At 46.6% G+C, this 16,724-nt stretch overlaps 1 protein-coding gene across 1 annotated transcript in view; it reads right to left on the bottom strand.

Annotated features, from left to right (window-relative positions):
* Nucleotides 1-15,979: 15,979 nt before the first annotated feature.
* LOC135571460 (uncharacterized) overlaps nt 15,980-16,724 on the bottom strand; it is a gene marked incomplete at its 5' end in the record, with an annotated part of 2,388 nt that continues 1,643 nt past the window's right edge. Inside the window, 2 exons of the mRNA XM_065017820.1 lie at nt 15,980-16,054; nt 16,270-16,724. The exon at nt 16,270-16,724 is cut by the window's right edge and continues 17 nt beyond it. Of these exons, the coding sequence (XP_064873892.1) occupies nt 15,980-16,054; nt 16,270-16,724 (530 nt within the window). The remainder of the gene's footprint in view (nt 16,055-16,269) is intronic.

The raw sequence follows: 16,724 nt of genomic DNA, 5'->3' as shown, positions 1-16,724 counted from the left end.
AGCTCCACATCAGTCAGAGTGCTGTCTCTGTTGATAGAATGACTGAGAACAGTAGCTCCACATCAGTCAGAGTGCTGTCTCTGCTGATAGAATGACTGAGAACAGTAGCTCCACATCATCAGAGTGCTGTCTCTGTTGATAGAATGACTGAGAACAGTAGCTCCACATCAGTCAGAGTGCTGTCTCTGTTGATAGAATGACTGAGAACAGTAGCTCCACATCAGTCAGAGTGCTGTTGATAGAATGACTGAGAACAGTGCTCCACATCAGAATGACTGATAGAACAGTAGCTCCACATCAGTCAGAGTGCTGTCTCTGCTGATAGAATGACTGAACAGTAGCTCCACATCAAGTGACTGATAGAATGACTGAGAACAGTAGCTCCACATCAGTCAGAGTGCTGTCTCTGTTGATAGAATGACTAAGAACAGTAGCTCCACATCAGTCAGAGTGCTGTCTCTGTTGATAGAATGACTGAGAACAGTAGCTCCACATCAGTCAGAGTGCTGTCTCTGTTGATAGAATGACTGAGAACAGTAGCTCCACATCAGTCAGAGTGCTGTCTCTGCTGATAGAATGACTGAGAACAGTAGCTCCACATCAGTCAGAGTGCTGTCTCTGTTGATAGAATGACTGAGAACAGTAGCTCCACATCAGTCAGAGTGCTGTCTCTGTTGATAGAATGACTGAGAACAGTAGCTCCACATCAGTCAGAGTGCTGTCTCTGTTGATAGAATGACTGAGAACAGTAGCTCCACATCAGTCAGAGTGCTGTCTCTGTTGATAGAATGACTGAGAACAGTAGCTCCACATCAGTCAGAGTGCTGTCTCTGTTGATAGAATGACTGAGAACAGTAGCTCCACATCAGTCAGAGTGCTGTCTCTGTTGATAGAATGACTGAGAACAGTAGCTCCACATCAGTCAGAGTGCTGTCTCTGTTGATAGATTGACTGAGAACAGTAGCTCCACATCAGTCAGAGTGCTGTCTCTGTTGATAGAATGACTGAGAACAGTAGCTCCACATCAGAGTGCTGTCTGCTGATAGAATGATGGAGAACAGTAGCTCCACATCAGAGTGCTGTCTGTTGATAGAATGATGGAGAACAGTAGCTCCACATCAGTCAGAGTGCTGTCTCTGCTGATAGAATGACTGAGAACAGTAGCTCCACATCAGTCTGTCTGTTGATAGAATGACTGAGAACAGTAGCTCCACATCAGTCAGAGTGCTGTCTCTGTTGATAGAATGACTGAGAACAGTAGCTCCACATCAGTCAGAGTGCTGTCTCTGTTGATAGAATGACTGAGAACAGTAGCTCCACATCAGTCAGAGTGCTGTCTCTGCTGATAGAATGACTGAGAACAGTAGCTCCACATCAGTCAGAGTGCTGTCTCTGCTGATAGAATGACTGAGAACAGTAGCTCCACATCAGTCAGAGTGCTGATAGAATGACTGAGAACAGTAGCTCCACATCAGTCAGAGTGCTGTCTCTGTTGATAGAATGACTGAGAACAGTAGCTCCACATCAGTCAGAGTGCTGTCTCTGTTGATAGAATGACTGCTCCACATCAGTCAGAGTGCTGTCTCTGTTGATAGAATGACTGAGAACAGTAGCTCCACATCAGTCAGAGTGCTGTCTCTGTTGATAGAATGACTGAGAACAGTAGCTCCACATCAGTCAGAGTGCTGTCTCTGCTGATAGAATGACTGAGAACAGTAGCTCCACATCAGTCAGAGTGCTGTCTCTGTCTCTGCTGATAGAATGACTGAGAACAGTAGCTCCACATCAGTCAGAGTGCTGCTGATAGAATGACTGAGAACTAGCTCCACATCAGTCAGTCTCCTGATAGAATGACTGAGAACAGTAGCTCTGAGAATACTAGATAGAATGACTGAGAACAGTAGCTCCTTCAGAGTCCCCTCCCCCTGATAGAATGACATAGCTCCACATCAGTCAAAGTGTCTCTGCTGTTGACAGTAGCTCCACATCAGTCAGAGTGATACCAATTGAGAACAGTAGCTCTAAGTGCTGTCTGTTGATAGAATGACTTAAATGCTAAAATGAATGATAGAATGATGAGAACAGTAGCTCCACATCAGTCAGAGTGCTGTCTCTGTTGATAGAATGACTGAGAACAGTAGCTCCACATCAGTCAGAGTGCTGTCTCTGTTGATAGAATGACTGAGAACAGTAGCTCCACATCAGTCAGAGTGCTGTCTCTGCTGATAGAATGACTGAGAACAGTAGCTCCACATCAGTCAGAGTGCTGTCTCTGCTGATAGAATGACTGAGAACAGTAGCTCCATCAGTCAGAGTGCTGTCTCTCTGATAGAATGTGAGAACAGTAGCTCCACATCAGTGTGTCTCTGATAGAATGACTGAGAACAGTAGCTCCACATCAGTCAGAGTGCTGTCTCTGTTGATAGAATGACTGAGAACAGTAGCTCCACATCAGTCAGAGTGCTGTCTCTGTTGATAGAATGACTGAGAACAGTAGCTCCACATCAGTCAGAGTGCTGTCTCTGATAGAATGACTGATAGAATGAGTGCTGATAGAATGACTGAGAACAGTAGCTCCACATCAGTCAGAGTGCTGTCTCTGTTGATAGAATGACTGAGAACAGTAGCTCCACATCAGTCAGAGTGCTGTCTCTGTTGATAGAATGACTGAGAACAGTAGCTCCACATCAGTCAGAGTGCTGTCTCTGTTGATAGAATGACTGAGAACAGTAGCTCCACATCAGTCAGAGTGCTGTCTCTGTTGATAGAATGACTGAGAACAGTAGCTCCACATCAGTCAGAGTGTGTCTCTGTTGATAGAATGACTGAGAACAGTAGCTCCACATCAGTCAGAGTGCTGTCTCTGTTGATAGAATGACTGAGAACAGTAGCTCCACATCAGTCAGAGTGCTGTCTCTGTTGATAGAATGACTGAGAACAGTAGCTCCACATCAGTGCTGTCTCTCTGATAGAATGACTGAGTAGCTGTCTCTGCTGATAGAATGACTGAGAACAGTAGCTCCACATCAGTCAGAGTGCTGTCTCTGTTGATAGAATGACTGAGAACAGTAGCTCCACATCAGTCAGAGTGCTGTCTCTGCTGATAGAATGACTGAGAACAGTAGCTCCACATCAGTCAGAGTGCTGTCTCTGTTGATAGAATGACTGAGAACAGTAGCTCCACATCAGTCAGAGTGCTGTCTCTGTTGATAGAATGACTGAGAACAGTAGCTCCACATCAGTCAGAGTGCTGTCTCTGTTGATAGAATGACTGAGAACAGTAGCTCCACATCAGTCAGAGTGCTGTCTCTGTTGATAGAATGACTGAGAACAGTAGCTCCACATCAGTCAGAGTGCTGTCTCTGTTGATAGAATGACTGAGAACAGTAGCTCCACATCAGTCAGAGTGCTGTCTCTGCTGATAGAATGACTGAGAACAGTAGCTCCACATCAGTCAGTGCTGTCAGAGTCTGTCTCTTGATAGAATGACTGAGAACAGTAGCTCCACATCTCAGAGTGCTGTCTCTGTTGATAGAATGACTGAGAACAGTAGCTCCACATCAGTCAGAGTGCTGTCTCTGTTGATAGAATGACTGAGAACAGTAGCTCCACATCAGTCAGAGTGCTGTCTCTGTTGATAGAATGACTGAGAACAGTAGCTCCACATCAGTCAGAGTGCTGTCTCTGTCTCTTGATAGAATGACTGAGAACAGTAGCTCCACATCAGTCAGAGTGCTGTCTCTGTTGATAGAATGACTGAGAACAGTAGCTCCACATCAGTCAGAGTGCTGTCTCTGTTGATAGAATGACTGAGAACAGTAGCTCCACATCAGTCAGAGTGCTGTCTCTGTTGATAGAATGACTGAGAACAGTAGCTCCACATCAGTCAGAGTGCTGTCTCTGTTGATAGAATGACTGAGAACAGTAGCTCCACATCAGTCAGAGTGCTGTCTCTGTTGATAGAATGACTGAGAACAGTAGCTCCACATCAGTCAGAGTGCTGTCTCTGCTGATAGAATGACTGAGAACAGTAGCTCCACATCAGTCAGAGTGCTGTCTCTGCTGATAGAATGACTGAGAACAGTAGCTCCACATCAGTCAGAGTGCTGTCTCTGCTGATAGAATGACTGAGAACAGTAGCTCCACATCAGTCAGAGCTGCTGATAGAATGACTGAGAACAGTAGCTCCACATCAGTCAGAGTGCTGTCTCTGTTGATAGAATGACTGAGAACAGTAGCTCCACATCAGTCAGAGTGCTGTCTCTGTCTCTGATAGAATGACTGAGAACAGTAGCTCCACATCAGTCAGAGTGCTGTCTCTGTTGATAGAATGACTGAGAACAGTAGCTCCACATCAGTCAGAGTGCTGTCTCTGTTGATAGAATGACTGAGAACAGTAGCTCCACATCAGTCAGAGTGCTGTCTCTGTTGATAGAATGACTGAGAACAGTAGCTCCACATCAGTCAGAGTGCTGTCTCTGTTGATAGAATGACTGAGAACAGTAGCTCCACATCAGTCAGAGTGCTGTCTCTGTTGATAGAATGACTGAGAACAGTAGCTCCACATCAGTCAGAGTGCTGTCTCTGCTGATAGAATGACTGAGAACAGTAGCTCCACATCAGTCAGAGTGCTGATAGAATGACTGAGAACAGTAGCTCCACATCAGTCAGAGTGCTGATAGAATGACTGAGAACAGTAGCTCCACATCAGTCAGAGTGCTGTCTCTGCTGATAGAATGACTGAGAACAGTAGCTCCACATCAGTCAGAGTGCTGTCTCTGCTGATAGAATGACTGAGAACAGTAGCTCCACATCAGTCAGAGTGCTGTCTCTGTTGATAGAATGACTGAGAACAGTAGCTCCACATCAGTCAGAGTGCTGTCTCTGTTGATAGAATGACTGAGAACAGTAGCTCCACATCAGTCAGAGTGCTGTCTCTGTTGATAGAATGACTGAGAACAGTAGCTCCACATCAGTCAGAGTGCTGTCTCTGTTGATAGAATGACTGAGAACAGTAGCTCCACATCAGTCAGAGTGCTGTCTCTGTTGATAGATTGACTGAGAACAGTAGCTCCACATCAGTCAGAGTGCTGTCTCTGTTGATAGAATGACTGAGAACAGTAGCTCCACATCAGAGTGCTGTCTCTGTTGATAGAATGACTGAGAACAGTAGCTCCACATCTCTGTTGATAGAATGACTGAGAACAGTAGCTCCACATCAGTCAGAGTGCTGATAGAATGACTGAGAACAGTAGCTCCACATCAGTCAGAGTGCTGTCTCTGTTGATAGAATGACTGAGAACAGTAGCTCCACATCAGTCAGAGTGCTGTCTCTGTTGATAGAATGACTGAGAACAGTAGCTCCACATCAGTCAGAGTGCTGTCTCTGTTGATAGAATGATTGAGAACAGTAGCTCCACATCCGTCAGAGTGCTGTCTCTGTTGATAGAATGACTGAGAACAGTAGCTCCACAACAGTCAGTGTGCTGTCTCTGCTGATAGAATGACTGAGAACAGTAGCTCCACATCAGTCAGAATGTGCTGTCTCTGCTGATAGAATGACTGAGAACAGTAGCTCCACATCAGTCAGAGTGCTGTCTCTGCTGATAGAATGACTGAGAACAGTAGCTCCACATCAGTCAGAGTGCTGTCTCTGCTGATAGAATGACTGAGAACAGTAGCTCCACATCAGTCAGAGTGCTGTCTCTGTTGATAGAATGATTGAGAACAGTAGCTCCACATCAGTCAGAGTGCTGTCTCTGTTGATAGAATGACTGAGAACAGTAGCTCCACATCAGTCAGAGTGCTGTCTCTGTTGATAGAATGACTGAGAACAGTAGCTCCACATCAGTCAGAGTGCTGTCTCTGTTGATAGAATGACTGAGAACAGTAGCTCCACATCAGTCAGAGTGCTGTCTCTGTTGATAGAATGACTGAGAACAGTAGCTCCACATCAGTCAGAGTGCTGTCTCTGTTGATAGAATGACTGAGAACAGTAGCTCCACATCAGTCAGAGTGCTGTCTCTGTTGATAGAATGACTGAGAACAGTAGCTCCACATCAGTCAGAGTGCTGTCTCTGTTGATAGAATGACTGAGAACAGTAGCTCCACATCAGTCAGAGTGCTGTCTCTGCTGATAGAATGACTGAGAACAGTAGCTCCACATCAGTCAGAGTGCTGTCTCTGTTGATAGAATGACTGAGAACAGTAGCTCCACATCAGTCAGAGTGCTGTCTCTGTTGATAGAATGACTGAGAACAGTAGCTCCACATCAGTCAGAGTGCTGTCTCTGTTGATAGAATGACTGAGAACAGTAGCTCCACATCAGTCAGAGTGCTGTCTCTGCTGATAGAATGACTGAGAACAGTAGCTCCACATCAGTCAGAGTGCAGAATGACTGAGAACAGTGCTCCACATCAGTCAGAGTCTGTCTCTGATAGAATGACTGAGAACAGTAGCTCCACATCAGTCAGAGTGCTGTCTCTGTTGATAGAATGACTGAGAACAGTAGCTCCACATCAGTCAGAGTGCTGTCTCTGTTGATAGAATGACTGAGAACAGTAGCTCCACATCAGTCAGAGTGCTGTCTCTGTTGATAGAATGACTGAACAGTAGCTCCACATCAGTCAGAGTGCTGTCTCTGCTGATAGAATGATGGAGAACAGTAGCTCCACATCAGTCAGAGTGCTGTCTCTGTTGATAGAATGACTGAGAACAGTAGCTCCACATCAGTCAGAGTGCTGTCTCTGCTGATAGAATGACTGCTCCACATCAGTCAGAGTGCTGTCTCTGCTGATAGAATGATGGAGAACAGATAGAATGACTGAGAACAACAGTGCTGCTCCACATCAGTCAGAGTGCTGTCTCTGCTCTCTGATAGAATGACTGAGAACAGTAGCTCCACATCAGTCAGAGTGCTGTCTCTGCTGATAGAATGACTGAGACAGTAGCTCCACACAGTAGCTCCTGTTGATAGAATGACATGAGAACAGTAGCTCCACATCAGTCAGATAGTGCTGTCTCTGTTGATAGAATGAGTGCTGAGAACAGTAGCTCCACATCAGTCAGAGAACTGTCAGAGTGCTGTCTCTGTTGATAGAATGATGAGAACAGTAGCTCCACATCAGTCAGAGTGCTGTCTCTGTTGATAGAATGACTGAGAACAGTAGCTCCACATCAGTCAGAGTGCTGTCTCTGATAGAATGATAGAATGAGAGTGCTGTCTCTGTTGATAGAACAGAACAGTAGCTCCACATCAGTCAGAGTGCTGTCTCTGTTGATAGAATGACTGAGAACAGTAGCTCCACATCAGTCAGAGTGCTGTCTCTGCTGATAGAATGACTGAGAACAGTAGCTCCACATCAGTCAGAGTGCTGTCTCTGCTGATAGAATGACTGAGAACAGTAGCTCCACATCAGTCAGAGTGCTGATAGAATGACTGAGAACAGTAGCTCCACATCAGTCAGAGTGCTGTCTCTGTTGATAGAATGACTGAGAACAGTAGCTCCACATCAGTCAGAGTGCTGTCTCTGTTGATAGAATGACTGAGAACAGTAGCTCCACATCAGTCAGAGTGCTGTCTCTCTGATAGAATGACTGAGAACAGTAGCTCCACATCAGTCAGAGTGCTGTCTCTGCTGATAGAATGACTGAGAACAGTAGCTCCACATCAGTCAGAGTGCTGTCTCTGTTGATAGAATGACTGAGAACAGTAGCTCCACATCAGTCAGAGTGCTGTCTCTGCTGATAGAATGACTGAGAACAGTAGCTCCACATCAGTCAGAGTGCTGTCTCTGTTGATAGAATGACTGAGAACAGTAGCTCCACATCAGTCAGAGTGCTGTCTCTGTTGATAGAATGACTGAGAACAGTAGCTCCACATCAGTCAGAGTGCTGTCTCTGCTGATAGAATGACTGAGAACAGTAGCTCCACATCAGTCAGAGTGCTGTCTCTGCTGATAGAATGACTGAGAACAGTAGCTCCACATCAGTCAGAGTGCTGTCTCTGTTGATAGAATGACTGAGAACAGAGCTCCACATCAGTCAGTGCTGTCTCTGCTGATAGAAGCTCCACATCAGTCAGAGTGCTGTCTCTGTTGATAGAATGACTGAGAACAGTAGCTCCACATCAGTCAGAGTGCTGTCTCTGTTGATAGAATGACTGAGAACAGTAGCTCCACATCAGTCAGAGTGCTGTGCTGTCTCTGTTGATAGAATGACTGAGAACAGTAGCTCCACATCAGTCAGAGTGCTGTCTCTGCTGATAGAATGACTGAGAACAGTAGCTCCACATTAGTCAGAGTGCTGATAGAATGACTGAGAACAGTAGCTCCACATCAATCAGAGTGCTGATAGAATGATGAAGAACAGTAGCTCCACATCAGAGTGCTGTCTCTGTTGATAGAATGACTGAGAACAGTAGCTCCACATCAGTCTGTCTGTTGATAGAATGACTGAGAACAGTAGCTCCACATCAGTCAGAGTGCTGTCTCTGTTGATAGAATGACTGAGAACAGTAGCTCCACATCAGTCAGAGTGCTGTCTCTGTTGATAGAATGACTGAGAACAGTAGCTCCACATCAGTCAGAGTGCTGTCTCTGTTGATAGAATGACTGAGAACAGTAGCTCCACATCAGTCAGAGTGCTGTCTCTGCTGATAGAATGACTGAGAACAGTAGCTCCACATCAGAGTGCTGTCTCTGCTGATAGAATGACTGAGAACAGTAGCTCCACATCAGTCTGTCTCTGCTGATAGAAGTGCTAGTCTCTGCTGATAGAATGATGAGAACAGTAGCTCCACATCAGAGTGCTGTCTCTGCTGATAGAATGACTGAGAACAGTAGCTCCACATCAGTCAGGGTGCTGTCTGCTGATAGAATGACTGAGAACAGTAGCTCCACATCAGTCAGAGTGCTGTCTCTGCTGATAGAATGACTGAGAACAGTAGCTCCACATCAGTCAGAGTGCTGTCTTTGTTGATAGAATGACTGAGAACAGTAGCTCCACATCAGAGTGCTGTCTGCTGATAGAATGATGGAGAACAGTAGCTCCACATCAGTCAGAGTGCTGTCTCTGCTGATAGAATGACTGAGAACAGTAGCTCCACATCAGTCAGAGTGCTGTCTCTGCTGATAGAATGATGGAGAACAGTAGCTCCACATCAGTCAGAGTGCTGTCTCTGCTGATAGAATGACTGAGAACAGTAGCTCCACATCAGTCAGAGTGCTGTCTCTGCTGATAGAATGACTGAGAACAGTAGCTCCACATCAGTCAGAGTGCTGTCTCTGTTGATAGAATGACTGAGAACAGTAGCTCCACATCAGAGTGCTGTCTGCTGATAGAATGATGGAGAACAGTAGCTCCACATCAGTCAGAGTGCTGTCTCTGCTGATAGAATGACTGAGAACAGTAGCTCCACATCAGTCAGAGTGCTGTCTCTGTTGATAGAATGACTGAGAACAGTAGTTCCACATCAGTCAGAGTGCTGTCTCTGCTGATAGAATGATGGAGAACAGTAGCTCCACATCAGTCAGAGTGCTGTCTCTGCTGATAGAATGACTGAGAACAGTAGCTCCACATCAGTCAGAGTGCTGTCTCTGCTGATAGAATGACTGAGAACAGTAGCTCCACATCAGTCAGAGTGCTGTCTCTGCTGATAGAATGATTGAGAACAGTAGCTCCACATCAGTCAGAGTGCTGTCTCTGCTGATAGAATGATTGAGAACAGTAGCTCCACATCAGTCAGAGTGCTGTCTCTGCTGATAGAATGACTGAGAACAGTAGCTCCACACCAGTCAGAGTGCTGTCTCTGTTGATATTATGCCCATTCGTGCACAAAATGAGTCTGATGCCGAAATGACAAGAAGAAGCATTTTAGATCTGTGTTCACAGAACAAAGAGAGAAAGACATTTCTATTTTCATTTCATTTCTAATGCTTTGTATCTTTCTGTCCTGTGTGAAGAACATACAACTCTTGCATTAACGTGACGCGTTAAGCTAACTTACTAGTTAAAATCATATTGCCATATTGCCATGTTTGAGAAGTCAAAGCCCTTTGGATGGGTTCTACTGAGGACAGGAGGCATTACTACTGAGAGGAGTTATCTGTACAGCTGCTATCTGTTGATTTCCTTTCCCATCTTCTCCGAGCTGACACCCCCGTTGCACTAGTCTCCAGACTCCACACATGCTGCTGCAGAACCAGTACTGTTCATTTGCACAATGTCTCTCATTCACATTTGCTTGTAGGTGTCCAAACTCACCAAAAATAACATTCTGTACCTCCTACCTATATCCAGTACTGGTCTAAAGTTTGGATACACCTACTCATTCAAGGGCTTTTTCTTTATTTAAAAAAAAACAAAACGATTTTCTACATTGTAGAATAATAGTGAAGACATCAAAACTATGAAGTAACACATACGGAATTTTGTTGTAACCATATTTTATATTTGAGATTCTTCAAAGTAGCCACCCTTTGCCTTGATGACAGCTTTGCACACTCTTGACATTCTCTCAACCAGCTTCATGAGGTAGTAACCTGGAATGCATTTCAATTAACAAGTGTGCCTTGATAAACAGCTGCCTCTGATTGGGAACTATAGACATACAAATCACCTAGACATACAAAAAACCCTAGACAATAAAAACTACCGTACCCACCCTAGTCACACCCTGACCTAACCAAAATATAAATAAAACAGAGATTTCTCAGGTCAGGGCGTGATATTCACCGAGTTCAAGTAACAGACACATCTCAACATCAACTGTTCAGAGGAGACTGTGTGAATCAGGCCTTCGTGGTTGAATTGCTGAAAAGAAACCACTACTAAAGGACACCAATAAGAAGAGGAGACTTGCTTGGGCCAAGAAACTCAAGCAATAGACATTAGACCGGTGGAAATCTGTCCTTTGGTCTGATGAATCCAAATTTGAGATTTTTGTTTCCAACCCGCCTTGTCTTTGTGAGACGCAGAGTAGGTGAACGGATGATCTCTGCATGTGTGGTTCCCACCGTGGAACTTGGAGGAGGTGTGATGGTGAGCGGATGATCTCTGTGTGATGGTGTGGGGGTGCTTTGCTGGTGACACTGTCTTATGATTTATTTAGAATTCTTGGGAACACTTAACCATCATGGCTACCACAGCATTCTGCAGCGATACGCCATCCCATCTGGTTCACGCTTAGTAGGACTATTATTTGTTTTTCAACAGGACAATGACCCAAAACACACCTCCAGGCTGTGTTAGGGCTACTTGACCTAGAAGGAGAGTGATGGAGTGCTGCATCTGATGACCTGGCCTCCACAATCACCCGACTTTAACCCAATTGAGATGGTTTGGGATGAGTTGAACCGCAGAGTGAAGGAAAAGCAGCCAACAAGTGCTCAGCATATGTTGGAACTCCTTCAAGACGGTTGGAAAAGCATTCCTCATGAAGCTGGTTGAGAGAATGCCAAGAGTGTGCAATGCTGTCATCAAGGCAAAGGGTGGCTACTTTGAAGAATCTAAAATCTAAAATATATTGTGATTTGTGTAACACTTTTTTTGTTACTACATGATTCCATATGTGCTTTTTCATAGTTTTCATGTCTTCACTATTATTCTACAATGTTGAAAAATAGTACAAATAAAGAAAAAACCTTGAATGAGCAGGTGTGGCCAAACTTTTGACTGGCATTGTATGTCTAACTTTATGAGCTGGACTGCCTGTTTTTACAAAAAATATATATATATTTGTTTACGCTCATTAGCATATTTTGCTAGGATCATCCAATCAGGAATTGGGAAAGGGAAAGGGGGAATACTTAGTCAGTTGTACAACTGATATCTGAATCAGAGAGGTCCGGGGGGGCTGCCATAATAGACATCCACGTCTTCGGCGCCCGGGGAACAGTGGGTTAACTGCCTTGCTCAGGGGCAGAAGGGCAGAACGAAATGTGCTATTACTTTTGCTAATTTTGTTAGCATTCTGGTAATAGATGCCCAATGGGCTTTTTTTGCATTCTTATTTTTAATTGATATTATCTTGAGTACTTAGACTGTAATATCGTCAATCCCAGGATGAGATAAGGATGGTATGACGATATGCCCAACTCTACCTCTGAACAATTTTTATTCCCCTTTTCAAAGTTACCAATATAAGCCGTCATGATTCCCAGGCCGAGTGCTGTTGCTCTGGTCTGGGACTTCTGAGACTAAACCTTGGTCTGTCACAAAATGCCCACAAAATTAATTCCAGTTCCTTATTCCTCATCAGTGGAATTAGAAGGTTGTGGCATGTTGTACTGAGACATAGAGACACCACCAGCTGTAAAGCTCCTCTCTCTCTGTCTCTTTCTGTCTCTGTCAATTCAATTCCATTTCAATTCAAGCTGCTTTATTGGCATGGGAAACATGTGTTAACATTGCCAAAGCAAGTGAGGTAGGGATAATGTACAAAATAATGTACAAGATAATGTACAAAAGTGAAATAAACAATCAAAATGAACAGTAAACATTACACATACAGAAGTTTCAAAACAAAAAAGACATTACAAATGTCATATTATATATATATACAGTGTTGTAACGATGTACCAATGGTTCAAGGACAAAAGGGAAAATAAATGAACATAAATATGAGTTGTATTTACAATGGTGTTTGTTCTTCACTGGTTGTCCTTTTCTCGTGGCAACAGGTCACAAATCTTGCTGCTGTGATGAAACACTGTGGTATTTCACCCAAAAGATATGGGAGTTTATCAAATTTGGATTGTTTTCGAATTCTTTGTGGATCTGTGTAATCTGAGGGAAATATGTCTCTCTAATATGGTCATACATTGGGCAGGAGGTTAGGAAGTGCAGCTCAGTTTACACCTCATTTTGTGGGCAGTGTGCACATAGCCTGTCTTCTCTTGAGAGCCATGTCTGCCTACGGAGGCCTTTCTCAATAGCAAGGCTATGCTCACTGAGTCTGTACATAGTCAAAGATTTCCTTAAGTTTGGGTCAGTCACAGTGGTCAGGTATTCTGCCACTGTGTACTCTCAAGTTAGGGCCAAATAGCATTCTAGTTTGCTCAGTTTTTTAAAATTATTTCCAATGTGTCAAGTAATTATCTTTTTGTTTTCTCATGATTTGGTTGGGTCTAATTGTGCTGCTGTCCTGGGGCTCTGTGGGGTGTGTTTGTGTTTGTGTTTGTGAACAGAGCCCCAGGACCAGCTTGCTTAGGGGACTCTTCTCCAGGTTCATCTCTCTGTAGGTGATGGCTTTGTTATGGAAGGTTTGAGAATCGCTTCCTTTTAGGTGGTTGTAGAATTTAATGGCTCTTTTCTGGATTTTGATAATTAGTGGGTATCAGCCTATTCTGCTCTGCATGCATCATTTGGTGTTCTACGTTGTACACTGAGGATATTTTTGCAGAATTCTGCATGCAGTCTCAATTTGGTGGTTGTCCCATTTTGTGAAGTCTTGGTTGGTGAGCGGACCCCAGACCTCACAACCATAAAGGGCAGTGGGCTCTATGACTGATTCAAGTATTTTTAGCCAGATCCTAATTGGTATGTTGAATTTTATCTTCCTTTTGATGGCATAGAATGCCCTTCTTGCCTTGTCTCTCAGATCTGTCTCTCTCTGTCTCTCTCTGTCTGTGTCTCTCTCTGTCTCTGTCTGTGTCTCTCTCTCTCTCTCTCTCTCTCTCTCTCTCTCTCTCTCTCTCTCTCTCTCTCTCTCTCTCTCTCTCTGTCTGTGTCTCTCTCTCTCTCTCTCTCTGATTATACATGGAGCAGTAGGCAGTAGGATAATTAGCTGGCTATGCTAATCTCCAGCCATAGATCAGAGTGAAGTGTAACGGCTGTTGTGATTCACACTGGGAGAGCTGAACTGTAAGCTTGTAGTCCAACAAGCCTCCCTGGTCAGATACAGTAAACTAGTAAACACACGTCTGCTTCTCTCAGCAGGGGAGAACAAACACCCACAGAGAGAGAGAGAGAGAGGAGAGAGGGTGAGAGAGGGAGGAATGAAAGGAGGAGAGTGTAGGAGATAAACTGATCATCTTTCTTTCAACCATCATTTTCTCATTCCTCTCTTTCTCTCCCTCTCTGCCATCCCAATTTCATCTCTCTTGCTCCTCTCTCTTTCAACCAGATTTCTCTCTTTCTCCCACTCTTTAACTCTCTTCCCTCTCTCCCTCTGTATCTCTCTCCCCCCTCTCTCTCCCTCTGTATCTCTCTCCCCCTCCCTCTCCCTCTCTATATCTCCCCTGTCTCTCCCTCTCCCTCTCTATATCTCCCCTGTCTCTCCCTCTGTATCTCTCTCCCCCTCTCTCTCCCTCTGTATCTCTCTCCCCCTCTCTCTCCCTCTGTATCTCTCTCCCCCTCCCTATCCCTCTGTATCTCTCTCCCCCCTCTCTCTCCCACTCTCTCTCCCCCTCCCTCTCCCTCTCTATATCTCCCCTGTCTCTCCCACTCTCTTGCCTCTCTTGCCCCTATCGCCCTCTCTCGTCTCTCCCCCTCTCTCCCACTCTCTCTCTCCCCCTCCCTCTCTATATCTCCCCTGTCTCTCCCACTCTCTTGCCTCTCTTGCCCCTATCGTCCTCTCTCGTCTCTCCCCCTCTCTCTCCCACTCTCTCTCTCCCCCTCTCTCTCCCTCTGTATCTCTCTCCCCCTCCCTTTCCCTCTCTATATCTCCTCTGTCTCTCCCACTCTCTCTTGCCCCTATCTCCCTCTCTATGTCTCTCCCCCTCTCTCTCCTACTCTCTCTTGCCCCTATCTCCCTCTCTACGTCTCTCCCCCTCTCTCTCTCCTCTAGTTCGGTAACATTTGGAGGACGTTATCCCTAGGCGCTGAGGAGAGGGCTCTGACAGGCTGGCCCGGGGCGGTGCTGTGTCTCGTCGCTATGCCGACAGGACAGGACTGGGCTGAGCTCCAGGATGTGAGGCGTCTCTGGAAGCTGTCAGCGCCAGGCCCGTTTGACAGCATGCAAATGTATGCAAACGAGGGGTCCAGCCAAGCCGCACCTGCACATGCACAGGAAGAGTGACCATACCCTTCTAACAGAGCTCTGATACTCCTCCCTCCCCCCTCTCTCCACCAACACCTCCGGTCCTCTCAGTGTCCCCCTCACCCCCCTCTCTCCACCAACACCTCCGGTCCTCTCAGTGTCCCCCTCATCCCCCTCTCTCTCCCCCAACACCTCCGGTCCTCTCAGTGTCCCCCTCACCCCCCTCTCTCTCCACCAACACCTCCGGTCCTCTCAGTGTCCCCCTCACCCCCCTCTCTCTCCACCAACACCTCCGGTCCTCTCAGTGTCCCCCTCCCCCCTCTCTCTCCACCAACACCTCCGGTCCTCTCAGTGTCCCCCTCATCCCCCCTCTCTCTCCACCAACACCTCCGGTCCTCTCAGTGTCCCCCTCACCCCCCTCTCTCTCCACCAACACCTCCGGTCCTCTCAGTGCCCCCTCACCCCCCTCTCTCTCCACCAACACCTCCGGTCCTCTCAGTGTCCCCCTCATCCCCCTCTCTCTCCCCCAACACCTTCGGTTCTCTCAGTGTCCCCCTCATCCTCCCCTCTCTCTCCCCCAACACCTCCGGTCCTCTCAGTGTCCCCCTCATCCCCCTCTCTCTCCACCAACACCTCCGGTCCTCTCAGTGTCCCCCTCATCCTCCCTCTCTCTCCACCAACACCTTCGGTTCTCTCAGTGTCAACCTCATCCCCCGCTCTCTCCCCCAACACTTTAAAAATTGCCTGAACAATACACTCTGTGAGCCTTTTAAAACCTTTCTCTGTCCTGAATTAAAAGGCAGGTTTGATAGGTCTATTGTTGGAGTCATGTTTCATCAGAATGCAGAGCCTCCCTCTCTCTCTCTCTCTCTCCCTCTCGGAGGTGCTCCAGCTCTGACCCTGCCGGCTGGTTTTGGCATTCCGGCAGGCTGGAGGAGAGTTGGTTCGTGCTGTGCCCCCCTGCTCCCACTGTAGCCCCCGGCCCTCCCTGCTATCCGCCTACACCGTCACCTCCTCCGCCCTTGGGCCGGCATGTCCGGATTTGTGCTGGTCAGCAGAACGGCTGTCTGACGGCTGGGGAGAGGCTGTCATAATGCCCCAGAAGGAAGGGTGCAGGGCGGGGTGTGGTGGAAGTGTAGTGGAGGGGTAGGGAGGATGAACGGTAGGTATGAGAGAAGTGGAGGAGAAGGTATTGATGGAGGAGGTGGAGGAGGTGGAGGTATTGGTGGTGGAGGAGGAGGAGGTATTGGTGGTGGAGGAGGAGGTATTGGTGGTCTAGGAGGAGGTACTGGTGGTGGAGGAGGAGGAGGTATTGGTGGTGGAGGAGGTATTGGTGGTGGAGGAGGAGGTATTGGTGGTCTAGGAGGAGGTATTGGTGGAGGAGGAGGAGGAGGAGTTATTGGTGGTGATGGTGGAGGAAGAGGAATTGGTGGTGGTGGAGGAGGAGGAGGAGGAGGAGGAGGAGTATATATTGGTGGAGGAGGAGGAGGTATTGGTGTTGGAGGGGGAGGAGGTGGTGGAGGATGTTTTGGCGGTGGTGGATGAGGAGGAGGTGTTGGCGGTGGAGGAGGAAGTATTGGTGGATGAGGAAGAGGAGTTATTGGTCGTGATGGTGGAGGAGTAGGAGGAGGTATTGGTGGTGGTGGAGGAGGAGGTATTGGTGGTGAGAGTGGAGGAGGAGGAGGTATTGGTGGTGGAGGAGGAGGTATTGGTGGTGGTGGAGGAGGATGTATTGGTGGTGGGG

Source organism: Oncorhynchus nerka, linkage group LG1, assembly GCF_034236695.1.
Source record: "Oncorhynchus nerka isolate Pitt River linkage group LG1, Oner_Uvic_2.0, whole genome shotgun sequence".
NCBI classification, from domain to species: domain Eukaryota; kingdom Metazoa; phylum Chordata; class Actinopteri; order Salmoniformes; family Salmonidae; genus Oncorhynchus; species Oncorhynchus nerka.
This window is presented reverse-complemented; position numbering and strand designations above follow the sequence as displayed.